This window comes from Alligator mississippiensis, chromosome 6, assembly GCF_030867095.1.
Source record: "Alligator mississippiensis isolate rAllMis1 chromosome 6, rAllMis1, whole genome shotgun sequence".
Lineage (NCBI taxonomy): Eukaryota > Metazoa > Chordata > Crocodylia > Alligatoridae > Alligator > Alligator mississippiensis.
The window spans coordinates 8,357,134-8,373,204 of NC_081829.1; the positions used below are offsets into that span (position 1 = coordinate 8,357,134).

Consider the following 16,071-nt stretch of genomic DNA (forward strand, 5'->3'; position numbering starts at 1 on the left):
CTGTTCACCACGACCCCAGGAGGGAGTCAGCAGGGGCCCCAGGGATGGTCACAGCTTTGGGCTCCCTGTGTCCAAGCCCAGCCCTTCTACCCTCTTTCCCCAGTGCATCTCCCTGTTTCCCTGCAGAAGAATGCCTTGCTTTTGCAGCAGCCCCTGAAGGCACCATCACCCCCACCACAGGCCCTGGCGGACACAGTGAGCAGCTGGATGCTAAAGGTGAGACTGGAGGAAACAGATTAGAAACAGCGGCTTTATTTAAAAGAGTCAGAGGCCACAGGACATGGACAGCACAGACCCCATAACACTGCCACCCCACAGGCTGGCCACGTGGGATTGTCAGCCATAGAGCAGGGGCACTCCACACCCCATACAGAGCCCCCCAAGAAGATGCCAAGCTGGTGGCATGTCAAGCCTGGACCTTGGGGGTCTTCACGGTGGTCTCCAATCTGGCTGCTTCTGGGATGCAGAGGTGGGCTCCCGCTGGCCTAGCGGAGACAGGCAGGGCAGTGAGAAGTTCAGGGGGAAGGAAAGTGCAACAGGCAGTCACTGGGTGGGCCTGGAATCGGCCCCAGGGCTTTGGAGGGCTGGCTCACAAGGAGGGGAAGCCAAGGGGGACTGGGCTGGGAGTGGAGCACAGGTTGCACTGGGACCCCTGCGGCTGGTTCTGAGCACATGGGAGAATGAAGGGATGAGAACAGAGGTCCCAGCAAGAGGCCCATCAGTCCCACCACATCCATCCCAGAGCCAGTGCAAAGCCCACCAGTCAGAGCTGGGAGGGACCTGTCCAGAACCTCAAGGACCAGCTCCAGGCTGGCAGTTCAAACCCAGCCAGGGGTTGATGGCTCCCTGTGCCTAGTGCTGGATCTCAGCCCAGTTCCTAGAGGATCCCACCCCCTGCACAATTTGGCAGCCTCAGCAGAGGGACTGAGGGTTTGCTGGGCCTTGAGTTAAGTCCCCCTCTTGGGGGGCTCATAAAAGGGCTCACATTGTTGTTTCCCAAGGCTTTCCACCAACTCAGCCAGCTCTCTCTGCATCACACAGGGTGTGGGCCACAACCCAGCTCCAGTTATGCTGCACCCCAAGAAGAGAGATGGGGGGGGTGCAGGGATCAAGACAGAGAAGCCATCCAGCCACTGCCCTCAATGCAAAGCTACCAGTGGGGCAACTGCTCCCAGCCCCCCTTGTACAGAAAGGCAGCAGGTCCACCCAAAGGAGAAGCAACCCCATGGGTTATTCAGCACCAGGTCCACCAGCAAGGCTTGCCGGGAACAAAAGAGATTGTACTGTGTGTCAGCTGCAAGTGAACTGGCAAGAAGTGAGGTCTTCACCATCCTTCTTTGGGGAATCATATCACCTCCCGCCAATCAAACCCCCTCTCTGCTCTTCTAGTTACTCAAATTTAGACTTGGCCCTTCCCTCCCTCCCTCGTATGTTGAGCAGCAGCAGGAGGCCAAGGCAGACTGTGGCCGGGGCGCACATGGCAATAGGCTCCTTCAGTGCCAGAAGGGTGTAGATGGAACCTGGGGAGACAAAAACCAGAAAACATGTAGGGAAAAAAATAGAAGAAAAGAAATCAGGATTTGGACCATTAAAGAACTCAGAGTTGCTCTGTCATGGGGCCAGGCACAGGCAGAACTAGAGCCTGAAGCATACAGCTCCAAAGAGCTTCAGTGCAACATGGTGCCGGGGATTCAAGGTGTCATAATTATGCTTCAGAGTCAGCAGCCACAAGCAGCGTGTGGGGGCAGTTTGCTCATCTCTGAGCTATTCAGAATAGCAGTGAATAGCGGTGTTACTAGCCCAGCAGGCTGTGAGGAAGGGGACTGTGCAGCACAAGCCATGGGCAGCACTTCCTGGCAGCTAACGACAGCAAACACCTGCAGACAGTAAGCCCAGGGCCCTTCACCCCCAGGTAGCTCTGCCTGTCCCCTCCTTGCCTCAGGGGCTGATCTAACAGGATGGGAAAAAGCAGATTACACCGTCTCCCTCTGGCCAGTCCCATAGCAGGCAGCCCCCGTGCAGCAGCACAACATGGCACGTGGCTCTGAGCTGTCTGCCAGTCTCCCCCTGGACAAAGCGCCAGCAAGGCATCTCTCCCCAGGGCTAAGCTAGGCAAGGACCATAGTCTTGACACCCCTAGTTCTCTTACTGACCCCCAAGCCAGGGCCCAGTGGGTCAGGGGAGGGTACAACTGGAATCAGATGTGCACATGCTCAGCCCAGGGGCTTGCAGGTTTCATTAAGATCAGCTCTGAAATTAATAAGGTCTCTCAAGGTACATCTACTGCCCCCTGATTCCAGCAGCCTCCAATTTCCGACCCATAATCAAAGGGCCATCATTTAAGGCTCGTTGCAAACAGTCAACTGCATCTGCTGGGAAGATCCTGCTGCAGGCAAGGACTGAGAATCCAGGCTCTGGTTCTGAGCCATTGCTTCCCTTTTCTATAGGGACACAAGGGCTTGCTAGACAGACACCTGCTTTTAACCCTTACTTTGTGGACACAGACCTTCTCCAGGCCCTGCTGCTGGGAGGCCACGGGGCTGTTTCTGGGCCCGTGCTCCTCCCACCCAGCAGCAGATAAAATTCTCCTGGCTGCTCCCCAGTGTAAGGGGAGCCCCTATATTACCTGGCTTCAGCTTGGCAAGCAGTCACCAGCAGCACACAGCTCCAGTGTCTGCACCAGCTCCCAGTAGCTTTCCCGTGCAATTCAAGATGCTGGTTTTGACCTATAAGGCCCTAAACAGCCTGGGCCCTACATACCTAAGGGACCCCCTTTTCCTTTATGCTCCATCATAATCCCTCAAGTCAGCTGAGAGCACCATCCTGCAGGTATGATCAGTGGGACAAGTCTACTTGGTGACACCGAGCAGAAATGCTACTCAGGTCCCTGCTTTTATTTTGTTATTTTATTTAGTCTAGTTGCCCTTTTTCAGTTGTCTTGTTCTCTGACAGCAGCGTGTGAGGAGAGAAGCAGATAAGGGCAGGCTCCAGGCTGTCCCTGCCTAGCCAGTCCCCCACCCCCATTTCCCAGCCTCTCTGCAATTAGGTAAACACTGTACTAGATAAGATAGCTTTCAAAATTGGTTGCCATTCAATGCATAGCACGTAAGGAAGGGTGCCTTTAGTCCAGCGAGGGGTGCCTCGAGGCCTAAAAGGTTGAGAGCCACTGGTTTACTGTAAGCCCCGGGATCCCTTGTTGGCAAGGGCAGCAGATAAATCATATAAATAAGTCATATAATTCCATACATACATAAATAAGAATGTGAGACTCCTCCCTGCCTCCAGGATGTGTGTGGAGGCTACTGGGGAAGAAGGGAAACTCCCAGCTGAAAATCAAGCAAAGGAAACAGGTGGAAGCCCTGGTTTGGGCTATGCTGCAAACTTGTCCAGCAAAGCCATGGGAAGAGTCTGGCAAGGGGTCCCTGAAGGCAGCAGAAGAGGGGAAGCCTGCCTGGTCCTCATTCCCCAGCTCAGGATGTCAGAGGCATCCTAGAGGGTACAGGAGTCTTCAATAGCAACCGGTCAGTGGGCAGTGCCTCAGCCTGTGCCCAGCTCGCCCTTACCAATCATGATGATGGTGAGCACAAAGTTGCTGATCTCTTGCAGGAGCTGGGGCCCGAATGCCAGCAACAACCCGGCCACCACTTCAATCCAGCCGACCACCTCCAGGTACCAGTCCGGCTCCGGTTTGTAGCCAAATTCCTTCAGTGGAAAGACGTCGGCGAACTGCACGAACTGCGACTTCTGAAGAGGGAAAACGGCATGGCACCAGCTTTGGAGGGGGCTCCAGGCCTCCCTAAGTTCCCTTCCTGGAAACAGGGGTGCTATCCCTAAGATCTAACACCGTGGCCTTTGGGTGAGGGAGGAGATGGGCAGCCTCGCCCACTGCCTGAACCCCCATGAGGGCTGCAAGAGGAGCAGAGCCCCCCTGCCCTCCCCTTGCTTTGCCTCCCCCAGGAGAAGTATTTTGAGCTGCAGAAGATAGTCACGCAGCACAGGCCGGGACTGCCCATGTCCAGGCAGATGGCATCAGCTCACAGCTCCCTCCCCACCCAGCTGTTCCCACATGCTCCTGCTGCAGGGCCCAGTCTCTGAGCAAGCAGCAAGCAGGACCCAAGACCTTTCCCAGCAGATCTGCAGGGCCCTCCAGACACACTGGAGCACACCGAGTCCTTTGCAAGCAGACTGCCATCTCGAAAAGGCAGCTGGCGGCTCTAACAACTCAGGAGCCTGTTTTCCAAGAGGCCAAGGCACCTGCAGCAGGGAGCAGAGCAGTAGGCACTCAGGCCTCTTGGGATCAGTCCACACCTAGAAGGGCTCTGAAGCATCACCAACCTGCTCTGCAGAGCAAAGCCATTTCCCCGGCCAACACTCCCTCCCAAAGCCTCCCCAGGAGCCACTCGGATGTCACGCTGCTTTCCTGAGCCAACACTTCAGCTTCTTGTGCCAATGTTTACAGACAAGTCTTCCAATGGGCATGGGGTGTCCTGGCCTTCAGGCTGGTGTCCAAAAGGCCGCTCAGAGGCCTTAGGACAGCTAGTTCCCACCAGCATGTTCAAAGCTGCTGGATATCCAAGCCCCACTGGAGCTGGAAATCCCTAGGGAAGACAACCCTGCAACCCAGGGCTCTCTGCCTTCCTGCCTGGAGACCGTCTGAGGAGTTCCCCGGACAGAGCAGGGATCCTCACAGTCATGAGACTACAGGGGAGCTCTGGTGCTGATGGGGCTTAGGGCCAGCTCTGCAAAAGGACTCACTACACACCCCTGGCACTGGATTTTCCCAAAGGCTCAGCTCCCATGCAGGCTCCAAAACATGCTCAGAAGAGCCTTAAAGGGATGCCGCCAGCTGGAAAGCTAGCCCGCATTTTTTAAATAGGGAGCTTGGCTGCCATGACAACAAGGGCTCTACATAAATGCATCAATCGTGAGCATCAGGTGTTAATTAGACATATCACTGTTTGGGCCTATCGGGCACCATGAAGGCTAGGGCCCTGGCACACTAGGTGCTGTACCAACATGCTGTGTGGGGCAAACGTCTCAGCTCTGAAAAGCCCCATGTCCATGTAGACAAGGGGTCTAAGAAAGGAGTGCTCAACCTCCAGCTTGCAGGCCAAATGCAGCCCATGGAGCCATGGCAGCCAGCTCACAACCAACCCCCAAACCCTGTATGACAGGTCCAAGCCAGACCATGCCCCCCCTCCTCTCTCTCTCTCCCCAAACCCTGCATGACAGGTCCAAGCCGGACCATGCCCCCCCTCCTCTCTCTCTCTCTCCTGGATTGGGGCTGGGCCATGCCCCCTGCCCTCCTCCATGCAGTTAACTGGGGGGCCCCCTGTGCCTGGCTTGGGATCACCAGTAAGTCCAGCCCATAGACAGACTGGGCACTGCCCACCCAGCCTGCTGGGCAAAAAGGTTGAGTGCCAGCGGCCTGAGATCATGCAACCAGGGGCAGAGGCAAAAGCAAAGCCCCTTTCCCTGCCCCCTCCCAGCTGGGATGCACTCACTCTGGTGCCAGGCCCTGTGCATGCCCCGTCCAACTGGGCTTTTGTGAATCATGTTGTTTCCCCCTAAGACACTTTTTCTTCTCCCCTCGCAGGAACGCGCACTGGGGAGCTGGATTCCTGGGGTGCAGAAACCAACCGCTGGGCCTGGCCTACCCCAAACCCAGGGTGCAGGAGGAGAGGCATCTCGCATCTCAGCCTGCCCCAAACCCGGGGTGCAGGAGGAGAAGCATCTCGCATCTCAGCCTGCCCCAAACCCGGGGTGCAGGAGGAGAGGCATCTCGCATCTCAGCCTGCCCCAAACCCAGGGTGCAGGAGGAGAGGCATCTCGCATCTCAGCCTGCCCCAAACCCGGGGTGCAGGAGGAGAGGCATCTCGCATCTCAGCCTGCCCCAAACCCAGGGTGCAGGAGGAGAGGCATCTCGCATCTCAGCCTGCCCCAAACCCAGTGCAGGAGGAGAGGCATCTCGCTTCTCAGCCTGCCCCAAACCCGGGGTGCAGGAGGAGAAGCATCTCGCATCTCAGCCTGCCCCAAACCCGGGATGCAGGAGGAGAGGCATCTCGCATCTCAGCCTGCCCCAAACCCGGGGTGCAGGAGGAGAGGCATCTCGCATCTCAGCCTGCCCCAAACCCGGGGTGCAGGAGGAGAGGCATCTCGCATCTCAGCCTGCCCCAAACCGGGTGCAGGAGGAGAGGCATCTCGCATCTCAGCCTGCCCCAAACCCAGTGCAGGAGGAGAGGCATCTCGCATCTCAGCCTGCCCCAAACCCAGTGCAGGAGGAGAGGCATCTCGCATCTCAGCCTGCCCCAAACCCAGTGCAGGAGGAGAGGCATCTCGCATCTCAGCCTGCCCCAAACCCAGTGCAGGAGGAGAGGCATCTCGCATCTCAGCCTGCCCCAAACCCGGGATGCAGGAGGAGAGGCATCTCACATCTCAGCCTGCCCCAAACCCGGGGTGCAGGAGGAGAGGCATCTCGCTTCTCAGCCTACCCCAAACCCGGGATGCAGGAGGAGAGGCATCTCGCATCTCAGCCTGCCCCAAACCCGGGGTGCAGGAGGAGAGGCATCTCGCTTCTCAGCCTGCCCCAAACCCGGGATGCAGGAGGAGAGGCATCTCGCTTCTCAGCCTGCCCCAAACCCAGGGTGCAGGAGGAGAGGCATCTCGCTTCTCAGCCTGCCCCAAACCCGGGGTGCAGGAGGAGAGGCATCTCGCTTCTCAGCCTGCCCCAAACCCGGGATGCAGGAGGAGAGGCATCTTGCATCTCAGCCTGCCCCAAACCCGGGGTGCAGGAGGAGAGGCATCTCGCTTCTCAGCCTGCCCCAAACCCGGGGTGCAGGAGGAGAGGCATCTTGCATCTCAGCCTGCCCCAAACCCGGGGTGCAGGAGGAGAGGCATCTCGCATCTCAGCCTGCCCCAAACCCTGGATACATAAGGAGAGGCATCTCAAGCCTGCCCCAAACCCAGGATAAAGGAGGAGAGGCATCTCAAGCCTGCCCCAAACCCAGGTGCAGGAGCAGAGGCGCCTCAAGCGGACGTGACGCTGGACTCGGAGCGGATAGGGGTCCAGAGGAAACCCTGGGTCCTAAGGAGACCCATGGATCTCGGTGCCAGCCGGTGCAGGCAGGCTGCTGGCCCCAGGCCTGGGCACAGCCCGGCAGGTGCCACCCCCAGACTGCAAAGGGGCAGCCGGGTCCCACCCCAGGGCTCTGGGCCCCTCCTGCTCGCGGGCCGGCGCGCTGCCGGGCCGGGCGCTGCGGACAGCCCCAGCCGGCCCCGCGCTCACCATTTGCAGGTACAGCTCGGCCGAGATCTGCTCCGTCAGCTTCACGGCCCCCATGAAGAGGAAGAAGAGCCCCAGCACCACGCGCACGGCAGTGAAGAGCAGCGCCATGGCTGGGAGAGGCGGCCCGCCCCGCCCGAGAGCCCGCCCCGCCGCTTCCCCTGCCAGGCCCGAGCTCCGCTCCCTGCCCTCGTGCCCATTATAGAGGGAGAGAAACTGAGGCACGGCCCAGCTGGAGGATCAGGCCAAATAAGTGGCACGAGGTTCGATGAAGGGCAGGGGCAGAGTCCTGTGCTCAGGACAGAACAAGCCTCTGCACCGGGACAGGCTGGGACCAGCTCTGCAGAAAAGGGCCTGGGGGCTACCGTGGATAATAAACTGAATGCAAGGCAGCAGCATGCCCCGGGATGCATTAGGAGGAGGGTTGTCAGCCGGTCAAAGGAAGGGATTATTCTGCACTGGGGAGGCCACATCTGGAGTCCTGTGACCAGTTTTGGGCCCCCACTGCAGAAAGGGTGTGGACAAATTGGAGAGTGTAGTGGAGGGCAATAAGACTGGTTCACGGGCTCCTTCTTGCTCCACAGAAAGGAAAAATAAAAATCATGTCACAAGGCCCAGATTGCCAAAATTAAGCATTAATAAAAACAGTAGCATCAGCTTCCCCCCCATGTCCCAGCAAATACTCAAGGGCTGAGAGGAGACTGTACCAGGAGAGGAGAAGTCCTGCAAGTAAAGGTTTAGAAGAATTCAGGCTGGTTTAAAAACATACCTAGAGAGAAGGGGGATTTCATTTGGGGACGTAGGTCCTGCAGGGCCAGTGGAAGAAGCTTGTCCTGTCTACCTAAAGGGGTCAAAACCTTGAGAGAAGATAGCACTATAGGGTCCAGTCCCAGAATCAGCGTATTGTGGTATTCCAGCCCACAAGAAGAGAAGGCAGGAGCCTGGCAGCTGAGAGAGATCAGAAAAGGGATAGGGGAGCAGGTAGCCCAGGCTCTTGTCATCCCATCTTAGAAATTTCCTGATCCAATCCACCCTCCTCTCTTCGTTGCTTACCAAAGCACATTAATTGTGAACAAACTTGACATTTAAAAGGATTATCTTTGGGCAGCTCAGAAAAGACCCAGTGGGATGAACATGACAACACCGACCGTCTCAGGTTGGGCAAATGCAAGGCATCACTGCAGCAGTTTATGTTATCAAAGCCAAATTGCAGCAGCTGGAAGAACTGGGATCTTTCTGAAAAGCAGGTTCTGAAAACAAGGCAGTTTCACAGCATGGCCTCTGAAGACAGGTGAAAGTGAAAATGTAAGCCAGTATATGGACTTGTTAGTGCAGGATCTGAGCTGGGGCTGTTTGCTAGTTTGAATTCGCACTATGGGGATATGAGTTTGTACTCCTGGCAGGGCACGCGAAGGCTATACGTAGACATTCTCCATTGTTCTAAATGAAAGGAAAATGTATACGGTGTGTGTTGCCCCATTTTATATAAGGTAGCACCTGAACACTAAACATTAAATTAAATAATTAACTATTTCCATATATGACATGGAAAACATGAAAAGCTTGGGATAAAATATCTGCCTTTTCTAAGGTTGATTCTTCCTTTTTTTTTTTTTTTTTTTTTTTTTTTTAATTTGAGCTGAAGAACAATGGTTTCTTCAAGCAGGTATCTTCTTACATTCTCCTGCCCTATCTTCCCTTAATAGTAGCTCTGGGAGAAGTCATATATAAGCAGGGAAAGGCAGCTTGAAGGAGCCTTGGGAAAGGCAGCTTGGTCTCCTTTAGGAGGCTCTGCACTGTACAGTGCTCACCTTGTGCAAGGAAGGTTTTGTACCTACAAGAGTACAATCATGAACAGTTAATGCAGTGTCAGACTTTTCAAAAATAATTGTAAAGATTTGTGCACTAAACTCATGCAAATCTTCCGAAGTTTTTGGAGTCTGCAGGATCTGAGCCCAGATCTTCCCACAAAGTTCATATTAAATTATATATATTTTTATATAAATTTCAGAGTTCCCAAAGCCAGATGTTTGCTTTTGTTTCGTTTTATCAATCCCTTCTCTTAAACAGTCCAGCACTTTGGTGCATAGAACAGAATGGAGTAAGTGCAACCCAAATACATATTTTCTTTCCCCCAGCCCTTCAGATGTGGTCAGACAATGCACCAACACACCAATTTCAGAATTCATCACCACTCAGCAAACTAATAAATAATAAAACAGCAGTTGAGCCAAGGCAGACTCAAGCATTTTTTTATATGAAAGACTTATTTTAAAAAATCCTGTCTGAATAATAGATTCCTGAACTCTAGAAACCCAATTCCTTTTTTCCTTCCAACACAGGCTTGTCTCCCCTTACCACATTGCTGGCTCCTACATGAAAGATTAATAAATTCTCCCAGGACTATTGTTAAGGCAGGATAGGGCAGGAGAGTGCAGGAAGAAACCTGCTTGAAGAAACCATTCTTTTTCAGCTCAAAAAAACCAAAACAAAAACAAAACAGAAAAACCCAGCATGTTTTTAGAAAAGGCAGATGTTTCACCCCAAGGTTTGAGTGATCTGGAAACTCCCAGCAACCTCCGATCCAAATTCTCTTTGAAAGGGGAAGAGGGTCTCCTTTCTCCATCTGAGACCAGAGGCGCATTATGGTGCTAGATTTCACAAGGTCCCGTGAGATCCTGAGCATATGTAATGGTTAGTCTAGCCTGACCTACTGATACATAGAATGGAGGCCCAAGTGCAATTCTGTCTTGTTTTTTTTATGCTGCAACTGATTGAAATGCTATGTTTTTTGGGGGAAAGGATTCATTTCTATGCTGCAAGGGACAAGTGCTTTGCTTCTGTAACATCGCTGAGCTCAGCGAGTTCACACAAGGGGTTCATTTGCCCTGATGTATTTAAAATGGAGATTAAATTACCACGATAAAGTCCCAAATTACAGTTTACTCAAAGATCTAAATTCCAGCAAGATTTCGACAAGCTCTGAACTCCTCCTTAGCATACACACAGCCTGTTTTCCAGATGAGCTTATACCAGTCTGCAACAAAGTTAAATAAGTAGTAATTTGGGAGCAGATTGTTCCACACCTGCCTACCATAGGGGTTTCTTCCACCTTCCTCTGCAGCATCTCATGCTAGCCCCTGTAACATAGCTGGACATAATAAAACTTAGATGTAATGCAGTCAGACAATTCCCCAGCATCTTTCAATGCTCCAGTAGACAGGACCCTGTCCATCACTGGACACTGCTAGAGTAATACTGCCATGTAGCCTTGTACTGTTACTGAAGAATATTGAGATATTCTCTCCAGAGGATTCTCGGTCAACTTCCATTCTCAGCTACCAGGGACTCAGATCTGTCAGCCAGTGATCTTCCTTCACCCCATCTTACAGATGGATTAAGCAATTTGCCCAAAAATACATGACAACGGGGCCAGAAATATAACTCGTGAATCATGAAGCACCCCCCTCAGGTAACACCTCCCACCACAAAGGAAACTCTGGACAAAACATGTTTTCCTCCTTAAATTTGCCATCATTACATTTCTTGCAGAATGCTAGGGCGCACTGCCATGTGGCAGATGACATTTGAGATGGTAACTGCGTCACCATTTAAGGCCGGACTCTAATAATTTCTCCAGGATCAAATTCACTTCTCATCTTGCAGGCTCAATGAACTCAGCTTATTGTCCACATCTTCCAAAAACCCATCTAGTGACTCGCAATCCATGCCATCTTCCCCACTGGGTATATAGACATGGATCTCTGTCCTTGATTTTCGGATCTGCGGCAGTACAGGGAGGTCCCCTCCAGGCACTGGCAGGCAAGTAGCCCCACGTACTCGCAGGGTCTGCGCCATTGCACTGGCACAATGCTTCAGTGCTGCTGGCTGCCTATTCCTATGCTCTACTGCTCCTTCAGGGAGGTTGTTCCTATTCGGTCTCGACTTGCTGGGAGATATCCTGGTGAGCGGTTGCATGGGATGGGAGAAGTGTACAAAGGTGCATCTCTCCCTCTGGTTAAGGTGACAGCAATCCTGTGCTCTTGCCCCTGCAGGGCAGAGAAGCCCTGGGAAAGGCTTTAAGAAGGGCAGCTTGGTCTTCTTTAGGAGGCTGTGCAGTGCAGAGTGTTCGCGTTCAGCAAGGAAGGTTTTGTACCTGTTTTAGAGACAAAAGCACAATGAACTCAGTGACACTTAGTGCAGCATCAGGCTTCCAACCCAGTGCCCAGGACCTGATCCAGTGCCTGCTATGGTCTATGGAAAACCTTATTAGGTCCCAGCTGGAAGCCTAGGGCTCATTTATCTTCTGCCCTCTCTCCTCTTCCCAAAGCCTCAAGCTGCCAAGCCTTTTGACCTCTCTGTTCTTGGAACTCAGGTGAGCAGGTCAGTGACAGCTCAGGCTCCAGGGCTGTCGCCTCCAGCTGCATCGCTAACGCATGCAACAGGGTCATGATATGAGCTGCCTTTAACTGGGACCGAGTTCTAGAAGCTGCTCTGCCTTTCAGATGCCCCATGCCCAGCAACAGGAGCAAAGAGAGCTGCTATCCTGGGAACCGCTCTCTGCCCCTGTCATTAAAAGGTGCTTTTTAAAGGCTGGCTCAGTATCACTAGTCACAAAGCAAAAGTGACACAGCTGAACAGAGCAATCAGGTCTCCTGGCTCCCAGAGCAGCCTGCAGCCCCCTGCTTTGTTTGTAGGCAAACACCCCCACTTATGAAACAGAGTCTAAAGCTCAGGGCTCTAGGCAGATTATTACCCCTGCAAGAAGAGCGGATATAACTGGGACTGCAGCCAATTAAACACAGTCATACCTTGGGGTTGCTATAGCAGCCCACCTGTAGGGCTGTGCCAGGGACCTGCGTCATTATTCCAGCATTTGGCCCATGGGATTATGGGATCAGAGCTTGTTACAACCCCAGGGAGACAGCAGCAATGAAGCCAGTAAAGCCTGATGCTGTTGGAGGTACCACTTCAGCTTCTTACAAAAGGGAATACAGCAAAAGCTGTGTTATCCAGCATCCCCCAGGAATGGAGGATGCCAGTTAGTCAAATATGCCAGTTAATCAAATGTGCACTGCCTGGTACACTCCCTGGCATCAGTGCGCCAGGGGACAGGGAGTGGACCCCCGCCATGCAGGCTGTTTTGCTCTGGGCCGTGGGCCGAAGAAGAGAAGAAGAACAACTCGGCTTGCGGCTTTTGCTGCATCCCTCAGATGCCAGTTAGCAGAGCTTTCTGGTTGATAAAGTGCCAGATAACACAGTTTTTGCTGTACTAGAAACAAGAACGCAGGCCTCAAGTTGCTCAAAGTCAGTCAAAAACTAGCATCAGATTTGTATTGCTCCATAAACTGAGGATTCTCAACCTGTGGTTAAGCAAGTAGTAAGTAGACCTGGAAAAATATTAAAATCCAGGGCAGTTATACTGTTTGCAGTCACAAAAGCAATCCAGAAAGTACCTCCAAGCACTAGAGACAGGATACTAAATGCTAAAAAAAAAGTCTAGAAATGGCAATTTAACCAATAGTTCTCAACTCTTGTGATACAGTCCCATGTTACAAGAAAGCAGCTTGAAAACCCTAGTGCCACCAGGCTACAACAAAAGTGGGGGTTGGGCTCAAATCCCCAGCCCTTTTTGGGGCATCAAAATCCAGAACTGGTGGCTGGGACAATGCAGGCCTTAGGATTTGGTTCCAGAAAAGGAGGCTCAGTTATATGCAGGCTAATTCACACACCTGGACAGGGTCAGAAAAGGGCAGTAGGACGAGGCCATCCCATTAAAACCTTTCTGAGGGTTCAGCTCAACAGTTTCTGGTTACAGCTCCCCTTGACGCAGTTATGGGAACTGAGCTCGTCACAGCCCCAGGGTTGGGGTAAGCGACAATGCAGCCTTGAGAGTGCAAGTGCTACAAATGGGCTGGAACCGACAGCTGGCAGGGACACACAGGGGGAGAGCTGCTGCTGCTGCTGTGGCCTGCAGGGAGGAGCAGCACTTTACTGGGAGTCTACTTTTCTTCCAGTGGCCTTATACTCCCCACCTTTATCTAGCCTGGTTCCTCTCTTCCAGCACTGTTCAAGTCGGGATGGCAACAACTCCTCTGACTTCACACACAATGTGCATGCGTTTGACCCAGATTTGTCTTTGGATTTTCCTCTTCTATTGTGAGAGTTGTTACATTAACTCCACTAGAATTGGTTAAATCAGGTAATCCCTGTTCAGAGCCAAGAATCCAAATTGCTGACTGGCATACTGCCAGGCCCACTTTAAAAGACTTTCACAGGTGAACACTAATCAGCCCTGGAGTCATTGGCAGCCTGGATCCAAAAGCAGAATGTCATAAAAGGTAGCTTTTGCAGGCCTCCCTTAGAGGGCCCTCTTGTGGCTCACTCCCAAGACGACTGATTTGCAGTTTGTGGTTACAAGCAGGTGCAGGAGGATTTTATATACAAGGGATGCTCCTGGATTTTAGACTCACGTCAATTTGGAACAGCCTCACTTCAGGAGTGGTCCAAAACCCCACATTGGAGACAGAACTAAGAGAAATCCTTGACAGTTATAATTTTGGTGGAAGGAAAAGAGAAAAGCTCCACAAACCAGAATTAACAGGGGGGAAGAGATGGCCAATGCAAGACCTACTTTCCTCCCACTTCAAATTCGTATAGTTTTGCTCATAAAGAAGTTCTGTAGCAAGTTTAATAAAAGGCTATTACATACTACCCCACACAAAAAGGACAGGGACTTACCGAGGTACCAACATGTTCCTCAAGTGCCATTTCCCAGTGTGCTGCTGCTGGCCAAGGCAAAAGCCTCTCCTAGGTAGCTGGGGCAAAGCTGCTTTCCCAGCATTTGGAAGAGCAGGATTTGCATGGGAGGAGAGAATCTGGTCAACTGCCGGCCCTCGCTTTGCAACGAACTCCAGAACACCTGGGCAGTCCAGCCCCAACAATTGCTTTGGCATAGCCGAGCGTAACTCTCCACTGTAATCATTCATTTCTGCAAACTGACCACAGGACACAAGGGCTACTTACTCCTGGAAGAGTTCTAAGCCTCTTCCCTACAGCAGTAAAATCCTCTCTCAAGATCTAAATTAAGAGATAAATAATTCAGTCATTGAACTCTATGCAATATTTATTAATGATGAGTAAAATGGACTTAATTACCACCTGTTGATGGAGTGTAACAGGAGGGCTGGCTTGCAATCCTTCCAAGATAAATGACCACACAATGAAGAGGCATCCTTCCTCTCATTTTGAAATCCTTGTACTATAAGTGGCAGAGTAATGGTTTCTTTATAGAGCAGCTATGATCTCTCTCCTTGTAGCTAAGTTTCCCTGTATTTAACAAATTGTGCTATTCTACAGATAACTGGAAAACACAGTAGGAGTGCTTAAGGAGCCAAATAAGCCTCCTTACTAGGCTTACTTGAATACCCCTGGTGTTTTACCACACCTTAGAACTGGCTTACAGCTCCCCAGTATTGCAGGCCTGGAGTTATTCTCTACTGCTAATTATGCTAATTGCTAGAGGCAGTTTCTTACCAAAGAATTATCCACAGTTAGGATTGTATTAAATATGGTTTTAACTGGGCCTACTGCTCCTTATCCCATTACTTGGATTAGCTTTTACATCTGCACATTTATGGCTTCATTTTTCTCTCCAGCCCCACCTCCCTCAGCACTGCCCTTGCTTCCCCCATCTTCTTGCGTTTTCTATTTAAGACACTACTTCTTTTTGATAGCCTGTTCTCTGAAAGACTGAACTTTCATGGCACCTGATCAAGTGAGTTGCGGCTCTTCAAGTTTATGCATCTGATTCAGTTAGCCTAAAGGTGAACCTTATAGACTGTTGTAGGCTTTTAAGTTACTTCATGGCAACATAATATTTGCTTGACCAAAGTTTGGGTAATAAAAGAGGCAAAGGAAATCAGGGCAGAGTATGTCACAAGATGCGAGCCATTTTAGAAAATTAAAGGGGGGGGGATAGCTTACAGGTCCCACTGAGGCTGCTTAAAGTAAATGTAGTGGTTAGGCAAGGTTAATTTAGGACAAGATGGAGCTTACATACAGGATAAAGAGCTATATGAATATTATTTCGTAGTACCCATTAGGAATACTTTCACACCCACTTATTTATTTAGGAAGCTTTTTGTATTTTAGTCAAGCCATAAGAGTCCATGATTCATCTCAGTATCTTTACTCTTCAGCCTTGAACCACGTACAGCTCTTGCCAAATAGCCCCTCTGCAGAGGAACTTTTAAGATACGAGCTTTTAAAACTTAAATTTCAAAATTTGATGAAAAAGATACTTTCCCTTCATGGGCTAGCCAGCTATTAGAAGCTGTGACTTTAGGACTTATAAGACTTAAGAATAAAATTGCTTTCAAAACATGATAGTTTGCACCAAGTTACACATGCATTTTATACATTTGAATCATTTGCTTGATATGCTGCATCTATACTGTTTGGTCACGTCCATCTTTTCTGCATGTTGTTATTCAATTTGCTATTAGACATTTTAGCTGCTCTTATGCATATTTAATTTTGGTGCAACTGCCTCTTCAAACCTTACTTGGGTCTCAGAATGTCAACCCCTACCTTGCCTTATGCAAGTTACAATCAGCACATTTAGCAGGAAGTCTTAATTTATACAAATACTAGATAAGGGCAAGTTGAGACAGAACAAAGCCTTTTGAATCTTTACATAAAGATAAAAGTAATCTAAAACAAGTTGAGGGGACAAATTTTGAGCATGGCACCTCAAGCACGGTGTTACTTACCACATTGTCTGATAT

The 16,071-nt window shown here is 51.1% G+C and overlaps 1 protein-coding gene across 1 annotated transcript; it reads right to left on the reverse strand.

Annotated features, from left to right (window-relative positions):
* Positions 1-236: 236 nt before the first annotated feature.
* Positions 237-7,424, reverse strand: TMEM35B (transmembrane protein 35B). The gene is made up of 3 exons (XM_006269872.4): positions 7,286-7,424; positions 3,564-3,744; positions 237-1,520 (listed from the first exon to the last, which is right to left on the reverse strand). The coding sequence occupies exons 1-3, from the start codon at positions 7,391-7,393 to the stop codon at positions 1,390-1,392; spliced, it is 420 nt and encodes a 139-aa protein (XP_006269934.1). The 5' UTR covers positions 7,394-7,424; the 3' UTR covers positions 237-1,389.
* Positions 7,425-16,071: the final 8,647 nt, after the last annotated feature.

Bases quoted from the DNA above. Each gene is read 5' to 3' on its own strand.
- TMEM35B (XM_006269872.4), bottom strand. From the start codon at position 7,393: ATGGCGCTGCTCTTCACTGCCGTGCGCGTGGTGCTGGGGCTCTTCTTC. The intron at 3,745-7,285 runs GTGAGCGCGGGG...TTCCCTCTTCAG, and splicing joins CCGAGCTGTACCTGCAAATG to AAGTCGCAGTTCGTGCAGTT. The intron at 1,521-3,563 runs GTAAGGGCGAGC...TTGTCTCCCCAG, and splicing joins GCTCACCATCATCATGATTG to GTTCCATCTACACCCTTCTG.